This window comes from Labrus bergylta, chromosome 16 (assembly GCF_963930695.1).
Source record: "Labrus bergylta chromosome 16, fLabBer1.1, whole genome shotgun sequence".
Lineage (NCBI taxonomy): Eukaryota > Metazoa > Chordata > Actinopteri > Labriformes > Labridae > Labrus > Labrus bergylta.
The window spans coordinates 10363239-10379661 of NC_089210.1; the positions used below are offsets into that span (position 1 = coordinate 10363239).

General features: G+C 40.1%; 2 protein-coding genes and 1 non-coding gene across 5 annotated transcripts in view; all 3 read right to left on the minus strand.

Annotated features, from left to right (window-relative positions):
* lasp1 (LIM and SH3 protein 1) overlaps positions 1-3782 on the minus strand; it is a 30292-nt gene extending 26510 nt beyond the window's left edge. Inside the window, exon 1 of one of the 2 annotated variants that reach the window (XM_020632601.3) lies at positions 3448-3782. In XM_020632601.3, the coding sequence (XP_020488257.1) occupies positions 3448-3516 (69 nt within the window). In that variant the 5' untranslated portion in view covers positions 3517-3782. The remainder of the gene's footprint in view (positions 1-3447) is intronic. The other variant, XM_020632600.3, reaches the window with a different exon arrangement.
* A 660-nt stretch (positions 3783-4442) lies between these two features.
* On the minus strand, positions 4443-15525 carry LOC109983129 (plexin domain-containing protein 1-like). 2 transcript variants are annotated; one of them, XM_065965195.1, is made up of 14 exons: positions 15126-15525; positions 9068-9234; positions 8665-8808; positions 6712-6730; positions 6463-6585; positions 6253-6371; positions 6086-6170; positions 5890-5985; positions 5706-5787; positions 5567-5627; positions 5361-5481; positions 5209-5244; positions 4973-5130; positions 4443-4859 (listed from the first exon to the last, which is right to left on the minus strand). In XM_065965195.1, exons 1-14 carry the CDS (start codon positions 15211-15213, stop codon positions 4746-4748), a joined length of 1413 nt encoding a protein of 470 aa, XP_065821267.1. In that variant the 5' UTR covers positions 15214-15525; the 3' UTR covers positions 4443-4745. The 2 variants fall into 2 exon arrangements, with proteins under 2 accessions (XP_065821267.1, XP_065821266.1); XM_065965194.1 differs by having other exon boundaries at positions 6712-6781; positions 15126-15523.
* On the minus strand, positions 7317-7388 carry trnac-gca (transfer RNA cysteine (anticodon GCA)). The gene has a single exon. It is a non-coding gene; the product is annotated as a tRNA-Cys (tRNA).
* Positions 15526-16423: the final 898 nt, after the last annotated feature.

Genomic DNA, 16423 nt, shown 5'->3' on the forward strand with positions numbered 1-16423 from the left:
AAATAACCATATATATGCATAATAATCAAATAAATAAAAGAGGGCGTTTAGTGATTACTTGCACAATGTAAGCAACAAATTAGCTCAGGGTTTATAATGTAAGCTGTACAGAGCTGTAAACAACTTCAATACTGTACTATTCGCACCTTTAACCCCCTTGTTTCAGTTATTTCCTGGGGATTGCGAATCAGCAGTACAATAAGGCTCACGTTAACCAGAAAGACCACATTAAAGCTAAATAACACAAGTTTGTCAGCTGATACTCAGTTGAAACTAGTGGACAGAACTAAAGTCTGTTACCGATTTATCAGTGATTGAAGCAAATAATGTATGAAGTCTGATTTCCACACACGCAATCTGTAAATGACAACCATGTCTGAACATCTCTGATCATGTAAGCCAAAGTGCAGTCACTTGTTTTTCACACCTAACCAAAATGTTAGACTGCATGTGAATATACGCTATTATTCCTTCATCCATTGTTTTATCTGTCACAGGTCCACCATGATGACATAAGATCATATCAAAGGCTTATTTTAAACAATAGGTTATCTAAATCGAGTAAAAAACTTAAATATGGTTGGATAGAACAAGTTAAAATGACAAACTGACCATTCTTCGAAAACAAACTTTTCTTGGGACTCTAAAATACTTCTACACAGTCATTTTTTCCTAAGAGGACAGTATGAAAGCACACACAACACACTGGTCTGCTGATATTATCTCAGCTGTGTCTTTATCTACCTTGCTGGATGGAAACAGTGACACAGACATGCCATGGGAATTTGTAAATTAAAGGCATTATAAATAGATCAATGTTTTACATTTGGTATCAATGACCTTGCTGATATTGAGTATTAAACACCTGTTTGGATCCTGATAACGTACTCAAGAACTAGAAATGCTTTTATTTCAAACGTACTCATTAAGGATGAACTGTCAGGATACGCAAGTCACTTCCTTGTATTATTTATAGAGACAGGAATACTACATTCACTGGAATAGCAGCTGATTTATCCTCCCTTGTAAAATACAGCATAAAGGCACCTGGCTCACAGCTGAATATTAATAAATCTTGTCAAAAGATGCAGTAAGACAGCGTCTCCTCACCAGCAGGTAGGAACATGTTCTGTTATCCGTACATTTAAGATGTAGACAGAACGTACAGATAGTAAGAACAAAGACACTCCAGCAGACACGAGTACTTCAGTGAGAGATGAGCTTCCAGCTTTCAGCACTCCACACTGATCTCTCAATTTATCTTGAAAACGCATGCTTCCTGAGAGCTGAAGATGGCTATTAATCTTATTGTGGCACACATACAAATCACTTTGCTCCTCAAGACATTACATTTGGACCTTAGTGTGTCCTGTTTAACTTCAACCATTTGTACTGGTTGAAAAAAAAGAAAAAGCCTTCCTTGTTAGAAGTTCACTGGCTGCAATCTAACAGCTGCCCTAAACTTAATCTACATAAAAAGGTACTTTGGTATGAGCCTGATCCCCATATGCAGGTTTAAACTAATCACTCAAACTGCCACCAACAAGGATTTTAATGGTTTAAAGTGAAGCCAAACACCAAGGAAAAATGTCACTATACGCCACCAAAAATTCACTTCCTGTCTTTACATGTGCTCAGCCGCACGCTCCATTGGCTGGGCCCAGCCCTGCTTTACTGGAATGCAGCTGACAGACAAACAAGCCTCGATAGCACAGTGTCTTCACAGAGGGATTGTATAGAAGGAGACTGACAGGTAAAAAGGTATTCATCATTGGCTGAGAATACCAATGTAGCTGCTGCAGTCACCTGAGCTAACCTAGCACACGATAAAAATCCCCAGCCAATGTGGCCTTACGAAAAAACCAGGAGGGCAGTGTGTGTGTGTGTGTGTGTGTGTGTGGGTGTGTGTGTGTGTGTGTGTGTGTGTGTGGGTGTGGGTGTGCCCCAGAGAAGGAAAAGGGGAGGTTGTTTTGGCATGTTTGAAGGGGCGAGCGCTGATGCGGAATGGCAGCAAAGACAGACGGCAGGCTACTCTCCTGTGCTCAGTTCAGAGCGGGGAGACACAGCAGGCCTCCGACAGAGCACATTTTTATGGGAGTGTCTGTCTGCTGGAATGCACTCTTCTTCTGCTTGCGGCCAGATTCCACCGCTCATCCAGGCTGTTCTTGTGGCAATTTGAGTCTCATCAATACCAGCCTTCCAACATGACTAGCAATTCTTAAGATTGGCAGGCTTTGAGCATTGAAAATGGCCTTTGAGGTAAATCAATTCCAGTCCGGAGCACTTTGGGAAAACATTAGTCATGGTGCAGCCAAGTATACATCCATGCAGCTGAGCAGTAATGCATCCAATCAAGAGCTGATGTTACTTTCGATAATGTGCTTGGCGCACTCTTTCCCCACCTCCCCCGTATGTCACCCCAAACAGATAAGCAGGTCTCGACAGGGATTGATTTTCAGTAGACGTCCATTAGACAAATTATCTACTTGCCTCAAGTCCTGCTTTGGTTAAAGAAAATACATAAACAACCGCTATGCATTTACCAAACACAGTAGACCCCAAGTAAGTGATCTGTTTGACATGTTTGCTACTCCTACATGTACCTGAGCAGCACCTGATTAAGCTTATTTGGCTCAATGTGTTGCTCCTGTGCGAATAAGTGATCTCAGCAGAGTCAATATGGGTAAAATTGACGAGATTACAACCCTGGCTGCTGAGATTATGTTACTGCCTGGAAACTAATCGAGCTGGCTCCACTAATAATACCTGACTTGGATTAGCAACTGAATTGGACACAAGAACACGTTACAAATCAGTCCACGCTGCTGCTGCTGCTGCCACCAAGCAGTAAATGGCACACAAAAAAAGGCTTTGTTATAATGAAACACACAGTTCTGGAAAGTAACACAGAGATCATGTAATCGTTTCGTATTTGAAAGGTAAAAAACCCCCCTGCGAGTTCGTTAAAGGTTATAGGCGTTAGCGGACGTCATTATTCAAAGCAGAGGTGCCAGCCAGGCCCAAACCAAGCTTGTCTAGCGGAAGCACAGCTCCGCGCTGGTTTTTTTTTTTTTTCTTTTACGCTACATCGATATTACAGCCTCCAGCCATTGCCTTGATAAAAAAAAAAAACACACATTCAGGTTTCTTAAATTGGGCCCCATAGTTCTCAAATATATTCCGTAATAATATCATAACTGGGTCCAGTGTGCCAGCGCCTCTTCCAGACGTAGAGCTAGCCGTTAGCTTGCCTTGCTATGCGAAATACCTGTCCTGTCGGGGTGTTCAATTCATTCACAAAAAAAAAAAAAAAAATGTGGAAGGGTGTCATTTTCTACCAGAGCAGAAATGAGAGCAGCCAGGCTACAGTGAAAAGGAGGTGTAACAAGACTATTTTTTTTTTTTTACAAAGAAAAATACAAAAGGAAGACCGTTTTTTTTTCTTACCTTGTCCAGACAATTCACTTTTTCCGTGGGGTAAACGACTAGATTACATCTGCCACACAACGGATTCATGTTGGAGGAATGCTCTCTAGCTAGTTAGCACGGAAACCGCCGATGATTTCTGTTTGTAGCCGTGTGCTGTCGGGTACACACTTTAAAAAAAAAAAAAAAAAAAAACTAGCTACAGTGAGTGATTATGATCAGTGTAAGAGACCAACGCTAATCTTGTTGTAAGAAGCAAAATCCAGGAGGTTGTTGTTGTCGTTGTTGTAGGCGCACAGCTGGCTGTCAGTCCACTAACCAGACACGGAAAGCGCGCGTCCGCGTCCGCGTCCGCTTCCCCCCCCCTCCTCCCTCCTCCTCTCTCTCTCTCTCCCCTCCCTCCCTTCCTTCCTCAGAAGCGCGTGCTCGAGCAGAAAGGGAAGAAGCAGTGTGGGAGGTTCAATATTTGGGAAGTAGGGTTTTTTGTTTTTTTTAACTACATCTAGACATTTTACACATCTTAACAGAACCGCCATTACTTGTGTCTTGCTTTAAAAAAAAAATGAAGGGAAATCGTCTTTGTGTCACTGTGAAAGAAATCGACTTCGATCTGTGAGCAGCATTGTGCAAAAAACATCCGTCCTCTTCCCATCTGTGCTTGCATAGCAAACTCATGCGATCATCTTGCTCTTCATAGTGGCAGGTTTGTAAGGGGGTTTTACCAATCCAGTGATCACATTTTACACATCTGCCACGTTCACTGCATGCCCTAGTTGACTTCAGGAGAATACATTTGGTTAGGAGGACACCTGCTGACCAAAGAGCAGTATTGTATCCTCTTGTATATATTTTTTCTTTTGAGATTTTCTCTTGATTTTGGCATTGATGTTTTGTGAAATGTCCTCCTTTTTTGTTCTGTACAGCATTAATATTGAACCAAAAGCATAAGCTTTGTAAGCTGCTGCATTGAAACAGTGTAGCCTATATGTTGTTGTAAAAGAGAAAGTGGAAACTTAAAATAATCAAAATCACAAGTTTAGGGTTGTAAGCCTTGTGGAATTTATTGCAGTAAAATTTGAATACAGTTTAATGAGACAGAAACATACATTTCTACTGAAATCATTCAATATAAAACAAGTGTCATTATCTAGCTAAACTGATGCAACAATTCATCTTTTAGAAATGGAGTCTTGAACAGTGTGGGAAAAAAAAAACATAAACAGTATGTAAAGTTGAATTGTAATGGGAATGTAACTTTGAAAAATAAATGAAATGAAGAATGCTAATATCCGGTTTCTATTTCATTTCCATCAATGTACTCAACACGGCCCGGCTTCAACAATGCAGTCTTTTTCATGACCGTCTCCTTCTACTTCTGTGTAACCAGGTTGTGGCTTTTGAAACTTCAAAGAAGGCCAGTAGTTCTTGCGTCTCTAAAAAAAAAAAAAAGCACATACAGATTAGGTTTGATGTTGGAATTGTAAAAGCACTCCTTGCTCCTTTCAGTGGCAGGTGTGCGGATGTGAAGGATGCGTTTAGTGCTCACCTGAATTAGGTAAAGTGGCGATGCAGCAGTGGGATGATAGTTGATGTAAAGAGCCAAAAGTATCAGAGCCAAAAGTAACACCAGTGCAGCTGCTATGCCAGCTATCAGTCCTGTGTTAGCCAACACGTGGCTCTTGGTTGAGGAATCTGTCCTTACATCTGTATTAGAGAGAAAGCCCCATAGTTGTAACCATTCATAAACCTCAGCTAAGATTGTTTCCTCAAATATCAACTCACCATTTCCCGTCTTGAATATATGACGTTTGGTCTCATCTGAGAGAAGAAGGTGAGCAGTTATGTTCTGCTTATTTCATGGCATAATGTGTTTAAATTGTAATAAACTAATGTGGTTAAATAATAAATACATTGTGCCAACAAATCAGCCTCACCATCACTTATACAGCCTTTTTGTAGGGGAGTCATTGGGGTCCCATCCTCGATCTCTGGTATGATAGATGAACCAGTGGAGCTGTCCGCCCTGGAGTAATCTTCGCAGGTTGCATCTTTGCTCTGCCCATAAACAAACCATGAGTCTCAAAAACAGCAAATCAGCAGGTTTTCATTAAATGAAATTAAATGAGCCCAGCTGCTATACCTCTTCTGAACAGGCATAGTCCAACCATTCTTGTCTGTGTCTGTCCATGCCATCTGAACACCTAAAACTCAAAACATGTATATTTAGAAAGGTCGAAATTGCTCTGTCAACATCTGGGCTAGGCTAAATTCACACTCACCTCTGGAGTACATTGCACCAGCTGCAGCCAGAGGTTTGGTCTGACGAGAGGCAGAGCTCACAGCTTTCATGTTGCAGGCAGGCTGGACAGATAGAAAGCAAGAAACTTAGTTTTATTGTTCGAGTGTAGTGTAACGTGTCCTTCAATACGTTTCCAGTGATGAGGATTAATAGATATCACTTACTAGGCAGTGCAGTGAACTCAACAGCAGAGTAGCTGGTGATTTTTGTTGTGTCAACATCAACCCGATGGTATTCATAAATCTTCTGTCGTTCGCCTTCTGCGTAAGAAACATCACAGGATTAAATACCTGGATGTTTAAATAAGACTCTTATATACTCTAAACACATCCATGGACAGGCATAAGTATTATTTCTGACCTGGGGTTGTGACCATGAAGGCATCAGACAAACCCGCCTTCACAGGATGCTCAGCTGAACTGATGACATCTAACGACAGAGGAATCTGGCAACAAGAAGAATGATATAAGGAAGACAGCTGGGTTTTAAAATGGATTATGTGAGCAGAGAGCAGGGGTGTTTCTCACGTCTCGATAGCTGAATGTGATGGCTCCTGTCTTGTGAAGAGCGGCCTGAAATGTGAAGGCTCCTGCTGACTCTTTTCCTGGGAGTCTGACCCTTTCCCACTGGACTACAAACACCTCACCTACAGACAAGGGAAGTCAAACAGTTGTTAGACAAGTAAGACATTTAATCTGAGGAACAAGGCCATGCTTACACGTTGTTTAGCAACGTACCATTGTCCAGGTATTGCACAGTGGAGTCTTTGGAGTAGCTGGGGTCAAAATTGCCCATTAGAGGGGCGATGTACTGTGTTGCAGTCAGCATACGGTGAGTAATGTCCCCTGTGAAGATGAACCCTGATGGTAAAAAAAAAAAAAAAAAGATGTTAGTGTAAGTTGTTGCCTTGCAAAACAAAAATCTCCTCTGCTCTGAACACATGTAGTTAAGGTCATTTGAACATCTGTTAGAAAAAGGAAATGTACCTCCTGTTGCTATGGTAATCTGCCTCAGGTAATGTCCGTAAAAAGGAAAAGCAAACGACAGGGCAACCCTCTGCAAAGAGAGGAGATAGAACAGAAAATGAGAGAAGGTGATATTTAAATATGGAAAATCCATAATTAACAGATGAAAGCTTCTTGTTCTGATATAATGTTTGTATTGTATATAATATAAGTATCCTCATAAGCTCTTTGTATCACACTGACATTAATAAAGAAGCTGTAAATGTGTATTTGTATGTGTGTATTATTTCTCTCATTAAAGGTTTCTCTTGATACAATCATAACTCTTGCTCTTCTAGTTTCTCCATCACCTGTATATGAAGGCTTTAAAGCTATAAATAATGAACATTTCACACTAAGTCAAACCTTGGTTTTGAACACTTGACATTGAATGCGTTTACATTTGGCCTCCTCTATTTGTTTGGAAGAGGTGGAGTCTGCCAGTGGACCAATCACTTTAACTAAATACCTTTACAAACAGTGATAATTGCAATACAACAGTTACCTACATACAATAGAACTCTTTTCAAGGCCACGCCCCACTCTGTGAGAATATTTTGTCATGGTCATTGGAGTTTGGCATAATGAGGGGGCACCTGGATTTGAACCGGGGACCTCTTGATCTGCAGTCAAATGCTCTACCACTGAGCTATACCCCCTTGCAGTAATGTCTCGTACGAAGGACTTTTTCACACCAGCAGTCTCTGCCCTTTTTTTTAGTTTTTAGTTTTTTTCTCAGTATACAGTCTGATGTAACTCTTCTGCAACCATCTAGATACAACATGGGCACTACTTTGTCTTGTAGGGGTGGGTCATTGTGGTTACCGGGTTTGACCATCTGAAAACAGATATTCTGCAAAAGAGAACCACAGCAACATCCAAAATTATCAAAATTTACATGATCAGTCTCAGGACCAAGTGAACCTAAATGGAAACAGACCCTGCCTAACTTTAAACTGCACTGGATTATGTCAAGTGTGGTTTAAGATTCAACAAAATATACAAATGAACACCGTCTCTTTATTTCCAAAAACTCAGGGCTGTTTTCCCTTCCTTTTATAATGTGATGTTGCTGTTGCCTCACCAACTGTGTAACCTGGGTTGGAAGTTTCTGTGATGCCAAATCCCACAGTATCCATTTTGATAATCCTTGGTTTCTCAGAGTACTGGTGTTTTCCTTTTCTGTGCTTGTTTCATTATATCCCTCCATGTTAAAGTGAGCTGTGTGAATTGTCCAGATGTTAACCAGTAAAGGTCAAGACTTTCAGTGTGCTGGAACCCTTTGGCAAGTCTAACCAGAATTCTTAAAACAACAACTCCACATCCAACTGCACACAGAGCAACAACTACAAGGCACACAGACTTGGACAGGGGACATTTTAGTCTCAATTCAAATATTTTACTAATGAGCTAACCCCTGTGATCATCCTGTTTCTGTATTTATTCATACTTGTGTAAATGACAAAATGGATGTAAATATGTCTTACTGATTTTCCCATATAATAACACAGTGTATCTTCTGTACTCACTATAGTTTCTTAATATTGACACACAACACCACTGTAAAAAGTGAAAAGGATTCGATCTCTCGTTTAATAAATAAGTCAGTGAGTTTGAATTGGATAAGCACGCGCTGAATGCTTTATATAGGGGGAAACCTTGCTTTCAATTGCCGGCCCTGTATATAACCATATGAATGAAACATTTCTAAATGTCTTCTAAAGAGTACAGCACATATCAGTTAACTCAGGCATGACTTTAATCAAACTTGTTATTCAATGAAGAAACATCTCAGTTGGTTTATTTTATGTTTACAAAGATGGTTGCTGAGATGTTGGCATGGCACATATAGCATGACAATGGGATTTAAACTAAGGGTTGCTTAAACTCTAGTGGCTAAAGAAAAAAGTGATTTGTTTTGTGTGTGAGACTCACCGCAGCCTGTTTGTGTGAATTAGACAGAATGCCATGGACTCTAACTTGGCCATGTCGGACGTCACTCATATCCACCCATAGTTCCTTCGTGCGCTGGTCCTGTGGGCCGTAGCTGCGCCATGTGTAATACTTACCAGAATCCTCCTTCCAGACAGAAAAACACAGAAAATTACTGGTTTTAATGATGTGACTGTGTTCAGTGTGTCACACTGACATCAATAATTCTCTCTGCTTGTGGTTAAATAATATAATGTCATAATGTTCTCCAAGTGGGTGAAAAAGAGGGAATTTTCCAAAAGAGTGCTGTGTTTAACTTCAACTATAATAAATAGAAAAAAGGTAGAATCATAGTAAATGCCACACGCCATTATTGTAAAGACAACCACTGTGGTGCAGCCCTCACCACTACACGTGTCAAGTTGTTTGGCAGGGTGTCGATGGTGAGTTCTCCACCCAGGACCGCCCGGCTTATCCTAGCCTGGCCTGAAGATGACCTCTGAGGTCTGTAAGGAAGACTGTCCTCTCTGGTCAACTCTCCTCGCCGCTGTGAGATCACATTGTACCATTTGTCTGTCCAAAATAATAAGTGTCGGGTTAGCATGCTTTGAGGTAATGATGACAGCATTAAAATCCTCCTTAAAGTCTAAAACTAGTCTTAAACTGATGCGTTACACCAAAGCTGTTTACTTCCCCAGCAGCATCAGCAGTACCACACCCTATGATAAAATAGTTCTAAAGAATAATGTTTGAAGTTGCAACACAGCTTTCAGTCAATATGCCAAAAAATGGAAATATCATTTGCTTCAGAAAAAGTAATTATTGGCCTTGTCAGGTAAAGCCCATGTTGAAAGAAGGCAAAAACAATTCTGTTATAATGCGGTGATGTTGGGAAGGAACTGTCAAACCCAACAATCACTGCAAACCATATTTAGTAAGCAAACTGGGGTAGGTAGACTTTGTTTGAAAGTTTTGGGGGTTTTACTCGACAGCTTGTCTTTATTTTAAACCACTAAAACGTGAAGCCACATCTTCCTAGTTTTTGTTTGGAGTTTAATAGAGCATCACACTGATTTCCAACTGACTATGGTAAATGCATATGATAGTACACCTCGACTGGATTTTTTGATGTGGCCCTACAACCCCAGTAATAGTAATAGTAAAGCAGCAGTTAAAATAGTTTTTTTCCCCACTCTCTTTTCCAATATTTTCTGTCAAAAGCCCAAATATAATCTTAAAAAAAGTAAATGTATACTTTATTTATAGTCGACAACCAATATGCTTAAATATGTTGGCTATCTGAGCTTATCATAGCCAATAAAACACATCTGCCTGTCTATCTAGCCTTTTGGATTGCGCCTGTTTTTTATGTTTTGATTGCGCCTGTTTTACACACATTACGGAACACGACGTAATGACGTCACGCACCAGCCCGTGTATATAAACTCCAGACAGCGCCGTTTCTCGACGGAGTGTCTCATCTAACCCTAAATATGGGCGACCTCCTGTCATTGACGTCTGCTGTTTTCGTCTCTTTTAGCTTTCAGTGGACGACAGGAGATGTGCCAAGTGTCGCTGGGGATATTTAGAAAAAAAAAAAAAAAAAAAGCCAAGATAATCACTCCGCATGTTCAGTTTAGCCGTACTGAAACGCCGTGATTGTCGCCGTGGTCAGCTTGGCTGCCGCGAAGAGTTCGTCTCTGCTGCTCCGGTGTCTTCATGTTGGGAGCACATTCTGTTTAACACAGGCTATGGTTGGTCTTATGGACAACTGAACAGATTAAACTGAGCAGGGTGATTCAGCCAGGTCTTCACTTTACCCGGTTTGAAAGCCCACGCTCAAACACTCATTAACCTTTTTAAGTGTAACCCTGTTAATCTTCACTCCTATCTGTGCGAAGGGGTTTTCCTAGACCATGCTGGAGCTAGCCAAACTTTACAGCTAACAGCAAGCCTGCTACCTGCTGCAACTCGCCCCCTAAACTGCTGGTGGGGGAAACTTATGAAATACTAAACTGAAAAAAAAGTAATTTGAAATGTTAAAAGTTTACAGAGTTAACCTGTGAAAGTGCTCACTAACTCTCTTAACTCAACATGCTTATTAGGCTACAAGATGAGTGTCGTGTTCCTTTAATCGGATCACCCCCCCCCCCCCCCCCCCCCCCCCTTTGTCTTTTGTGTTAGTCTTCCACACCTGATTCAAATCAATTGAAATGACGACTGAGTCCCCTTGTGCATTGATATTGCGGGTTAAGATTGAAACTGAACCCTGCCAAGTTACTCAGGGTTTGATGTAATATGCTTGGGAAATGGCTGGGGTGCAAAATTTCCACCAGAGAAGGATTTCATGCTTGAATTGTATTAAATGCTTAGCAAAATAAAACATCACAGAATGAGAAAACATGACACCGGCTTTAGTTTATTTAGGCTGAGTGTTGGTGGACTTCCAATAATTCTTTGTGACAGAGCTGTTGCTTGATGTGTGAATGAATGCCCCTCGCTTAGCCTACCTTGTGAGTTGGAGCGATGAAGAGTGCACAGGGAGAAGTTCACTTTTAGATCTGACGAACATGACAATCCCCCTTCAGCCAAACGCACATTAAAACACATGTTTTCGTCTGTTTTTCTGGAAAGAACATGTTAGCGAAGCTTGTTATTTTTTATTTATTTCAGGTGCTGGACCAAACTGACCTGCCATCTGAGTTTGACTGTCAAAAGATTGCTTTAAATTCAGCTGTTTTTACACATTTTTAAGCCGTAAGACACACAAAAAAAACATATTTGCATGCAGAAAAACCTCCAACCCCTATTTTACCAGCCCTTCTTAAGAAAATTAACAAACATAAACCTTCTTTTAAGTTTTAGGCATTCATAGTTGAAAAATAGTTGTAGCACGTAGGGTGGTTCAACATGAAAAACTGGATTATCCTCAAGATCATAGATATGAAAATTGGCATATTTAGCTTGTAAACAACTTTGCATGGGAACTAGCCAGTGCAGCTTTTCTTCTGCCATGGAAATGTTAGTTGACAGACACTTGTTTGATGTCTGCGTTTTGTCCTGAGTGTGTTAGGGCATGTATTGTGCCAAACCCCCTGAGTTTAGATTGTGTGGGACATATGCTGGCAAGGCCTGCTTTAAACATCGCTCCGCATTTACACTGACATCTTCCAAAGCCATCAAAACTACAATGAGTCAATAAACGAGTTCCTGAAGTGACAACCCAAATGTCCTGACCTCATAGGGAGCACATTGTGTTTGTTCATGTATGTTTCCCTCCACCCTTTGATTCAATTAGGTAGTGTCTCAAAGCATGCGCTGCAGCTCATAAATTAAACCTCGATGTGTGATTACTAAGTGCTGGACCCGCCTTGTCATGGCATGTATGAGGTAAGAGGAGGAATAGTGTGGTGCTTAATTGTTGAAGTATGCAGTGTAGCAGATAAAAATATTCAGATTTATAAAACTGGGGAGGGGTGCAGACACTTGATATGAAGTGGTTTATGATATTACAATATCTGCTCAGATCATCTGTCATCCAGCCAGAAAATATTAACCAAAACAATGAGATGGCAGTCACATTGTCTCGACTGTCAAGTCAAAACTAACAAAAACAAATTTTCAACTGATCCATTTTATGAATTTTTCACTGGATTGCAAATCTGCTCCCACTGCTGGGAATTTAAAGTGCTTCCCAAATATCACATTGAATACAGTAACTAGGTTTGCGGTTTCAAAACTCTCCATTTGAAACTTACAATTGACTGCAGACTAAGAAGTTAAAGTTCCCCCTTACTTTCCTTTGTAATATTGAACTTCCAAATGAAAAGAACTATCTCTGATATGGTCATATATTTGACCATATTGTATTTTAGTACTATGTACACAATATTATCTTTATTGTAGGAATTTAACAATTATTCAGATGCCTCCAAAGAAAATCCTGATACCTTTAAAGGCAATGATTCTGAACCCCTGGCCTCATTATTCCAATGAATGAATAATGATAATAATAGAAACTTTGAGAATTTCTTCCCATATAAAAATATATGTTTGGAATCATTCAAATAAAACAAGTTAGACTTTTAAACGGTGGTTTGATATTTACAAGTGAGAAGTTCAAAATCTCATCTAAACTTAAAGCTAACTGTTGTACTGATTGAATGGTCCACGCAATGCCCATTGATGTAATGCTTCAAATTAAATTCCACCCAAAACCCAGTGAATCAGAACTGGACCTTGACTTTTTTCTCTCGTTTGCCTTTTTTTTTTTTTTTTTTTTAGGCAAACAACAGGGTGGTTCTTCAAGTGGAAGATAACGCCTAAGGACCAAACCTTAGTGTTTTCTACACTGGTGTAGAAATGGTGTTAGTGAGTCAGAAAGTGATTCAAATGTTAGTTGGTTAAAACAGCCCATGGTCAAGAACACTGCAGCTAAGTTTTTTTGCAGTAGAAATATATACTGTTGCAGGTAGAGACTTCCTTTAAGAAGTCCTTTAAGTCAATAAGATGGTGCAGCAGATGACATGACACAGGGGCCAGTTTTTTTTAATATAGGCAATGAGAGGGCAGATGTTTTGGATAGAAAACTGACCTCTGCCCACTCTTTTAGGAGCTACCAAACCACGACGTTTAGTGTCCTTTTTTTGTGAGCGGTCAGCTCCAAGCAGTCTGAGAGAACACACCCTTCCTGAGCAGAGGCTGGAGGAGCTGGCATGCACTCGCCAACATCACCCGCAATCAACATGTCATTTCAAGGCTGAATGTGCAAATCTTTAGCTCCATTCCACTGAGTAGACTCCATCCATAATAACACCATTTTGGTCGAGAGCGGACATTTTACTCTATAAAAATGTGCATTTGTAATTCATCTAAGTCAATGTCCTTCATAGAAGACTGGAGAAGTTGTTTGTGGTGAAAACCTTTGTATGTATTTTGGCGAGTAAAGACGCAGCTGACACACTAAAAAGAACAAGTAGGATTAATTCATTGAGAGGAGCCTCCTTTTATAAAGAAACAACAAGTTTAGTCTCGAAGATTTTTAAAAAAATGTTTCAACATCCCTATAAGGGGGGAACAAGTAAGAAATGACAAAATAAATTCCAAATTTGGTAAACTCTGATTGCCTCTCCTGCATTGTTGAAACCAATTCTCTTGATTGGAGTTTAAAAGAATTGTTATTCTAAGCCTTTTCTTGTCTGATAAAAGAATTGATGAAAGATGCAAATACTGTTCCAAATGACACCATGATTCAGATAACCAGTCGCTCTGCTGTTGGCAGATGATTGTTTCTTTTGTTCATTCCGGTTTAGTTTTCCTTAAACACAAGTTTTAGTTTAGCAAAATAAGAGTCATCCTGGGATTAACAGACAATAACAACCACCAATGATTCAATCTTACAATCCTTTTTCACTCTGTTTCTCATTCTTCCATGTTGTCTGGATCCGCTTCAGGCGTTTTTGTTAAGCAAACTTCTCAGCATGGACCAAAGACAGGAGGCCAAACAGGGAGGTCATCGCAGGGCAAACAATTCATTTTCAGCTTGAGGCTTTGTGTTTTTACAGTCTGGGTCAGATGGCGTTGATGGCTCTCCCAGGACCAAAATCATTTCTTAAAACTGAGAGGTAAACAATGTTGAGTGACACGGCAGATAAGAGCAAATTAGGCCCAGGAAAGGATGGTATGCTAGGTCAATGGCAACAACTAACCCCTTTATTATGGAAGCCAAAAGAAATTGCGGGGCAGATATTTGGGATGCAGATTCATCTGTTGCAACCCTCATCAGGAGTACTGCAGGACTGAACTTTTTTTTTTTTTTTTTTTTTTTCATGAATTACTGGAGGAGTTTGTAGAAAGTGACCAGTCAAATTCCTAGGAGCTAGAAATAAATGAAAAAGAATGTCCAAAACACATCTCCTGAAAAACCTTCTACATCCCATCACTTTTTGAAACAAGCCCTTTGTCAAATAGTATGTAGAAACTGATCAATCCAAAATGTCTTACACAGACAAACCTTACATTTGTGTGCCAGAGTCAAGCATGGAGGCAAGACGAAAAACAAAGTCTAATTTTAAAACCGAGACATGGCTGTTTGTGGGTTTGTTGTTTAGACCCAGTCGCATGCTTGTGGAAGAGGGTGTTTTAATTGTGGATTTTATTATAAACTAGGTCACCCACTTTAGTGCATATGGTTTGCCCATTTGTCGCTCCATAAAGACGCTCGCTAAAGTTTTGTGGTTTAGGATGAGTTTAAGTATCAACAGTAGCATGCAGCAACAAGAAGAACATTATTTCAAAAGTAAATGGACAGATGGCTGTGCAAATCTTGTGCATGCAAAGCTATAATGGAGTGACATAAACCTGAAAAGTTGAGGCATCTGTGTGTCTTTAAAGAGCAGACGGGATGCAGTGAGGACAGGTGGAAACATTTAAGCAGTGATGGAGGGAAAATAAACACAGCTCACCTGTTTGCTGTTGATCCAAAACTCTTTCCAGCTCAGTTTGGGAGACCCGCAGGAGCAGCATCACCAAACATAAAAACATGTTGGGCATCAGAAAGGCGAAAATAAATACACAGATAAATCTTCTCTAATTCTTTCTTCTCTTCTTCTCTTTGCAAAGCAGCGTTCTCTTAAGTCTAAACTCCACCCGTCACTCTCTTCCTTCGCTGTGATTCTCACTCCCTCCACACTGTTTCTAAGCACACCCCTTCTCTCCTCCTCAGTTTGTTACCATGGTGATTACAAAGACACAACGATCAGATGGAGAGAGATTGCAGCAGGCAGACCATGAAGCCCAGGACAATGAGTTATATCTTTGTGTTTTCTTGCGTCATACTTCTCCGGAGGGAATTTAAAGTCCCAAACTCGCTGCTCATCTCCATCCCATTACACTAAGTGGTAAAATATGACCATCATGTAGATGTGTGTATATGGCGCCTCCCTCTGTCCAAAGCATCTGTGAGGACAGTAAATAATCTGACATCTGAGTTTAGACCTGGTTACATGATGCTTTCAATGCCAGGCCCCAAACAGTACAAGTTATGATTTATTACACATTCCATGTCACGTCCATTCATCACTCTTCAAAACATGTTGTCTCTATTCTAACAACAACCACAAACATGGTGCAGGAACGTTTCTTTATTACTGTTTTAATTCCCAAAGCCTCGCTTTTTTTTTTTTTATAGCAAGTAAAACTGACAGGGAGTGAGTTTAACAAGCCCTGTGGCTGACTCCACCACCTCTCAGTGCCATGGCTTTTATCATTTCTATCTGTTTAGGAGCGAACATGGAATCCCTGGCAGAGAAAATGGCAGCTGAGGGTTTATTGGCCTCACAGCTGGAAAGACAATCAGTACCATGACCCACAATACAGAGCATGAACACAATGTACTGCAGGAGGTGAGAGTTTTCACAAGCAACTGTATACACTGTGCATGAAATGACTTTTATCTTTCATGTTCTCTTTACTTTATTTAAATGCACATAAAGTTTTACCAAAGACAAGGCTTCAATATTTGTTTGGCTAAAGGAAGAATGTACAAAATTTACAACTATTGTGAGGATAGGTGTGGTAGGATAAAAAAGAAGTTCATTCTTCAGTGTGAAAAAGTTGCTCAACAAAATGATTAATTCTATATTGGGAATTAGTGGAATGAATCCCTTTTTTAAAATACATTTTCTATTATTTATGAACATAGTGTCATGGGAATTTGGTGCTGAACTGTATCAAGTGAAATAAGAGTTCTCAAGATATGTTT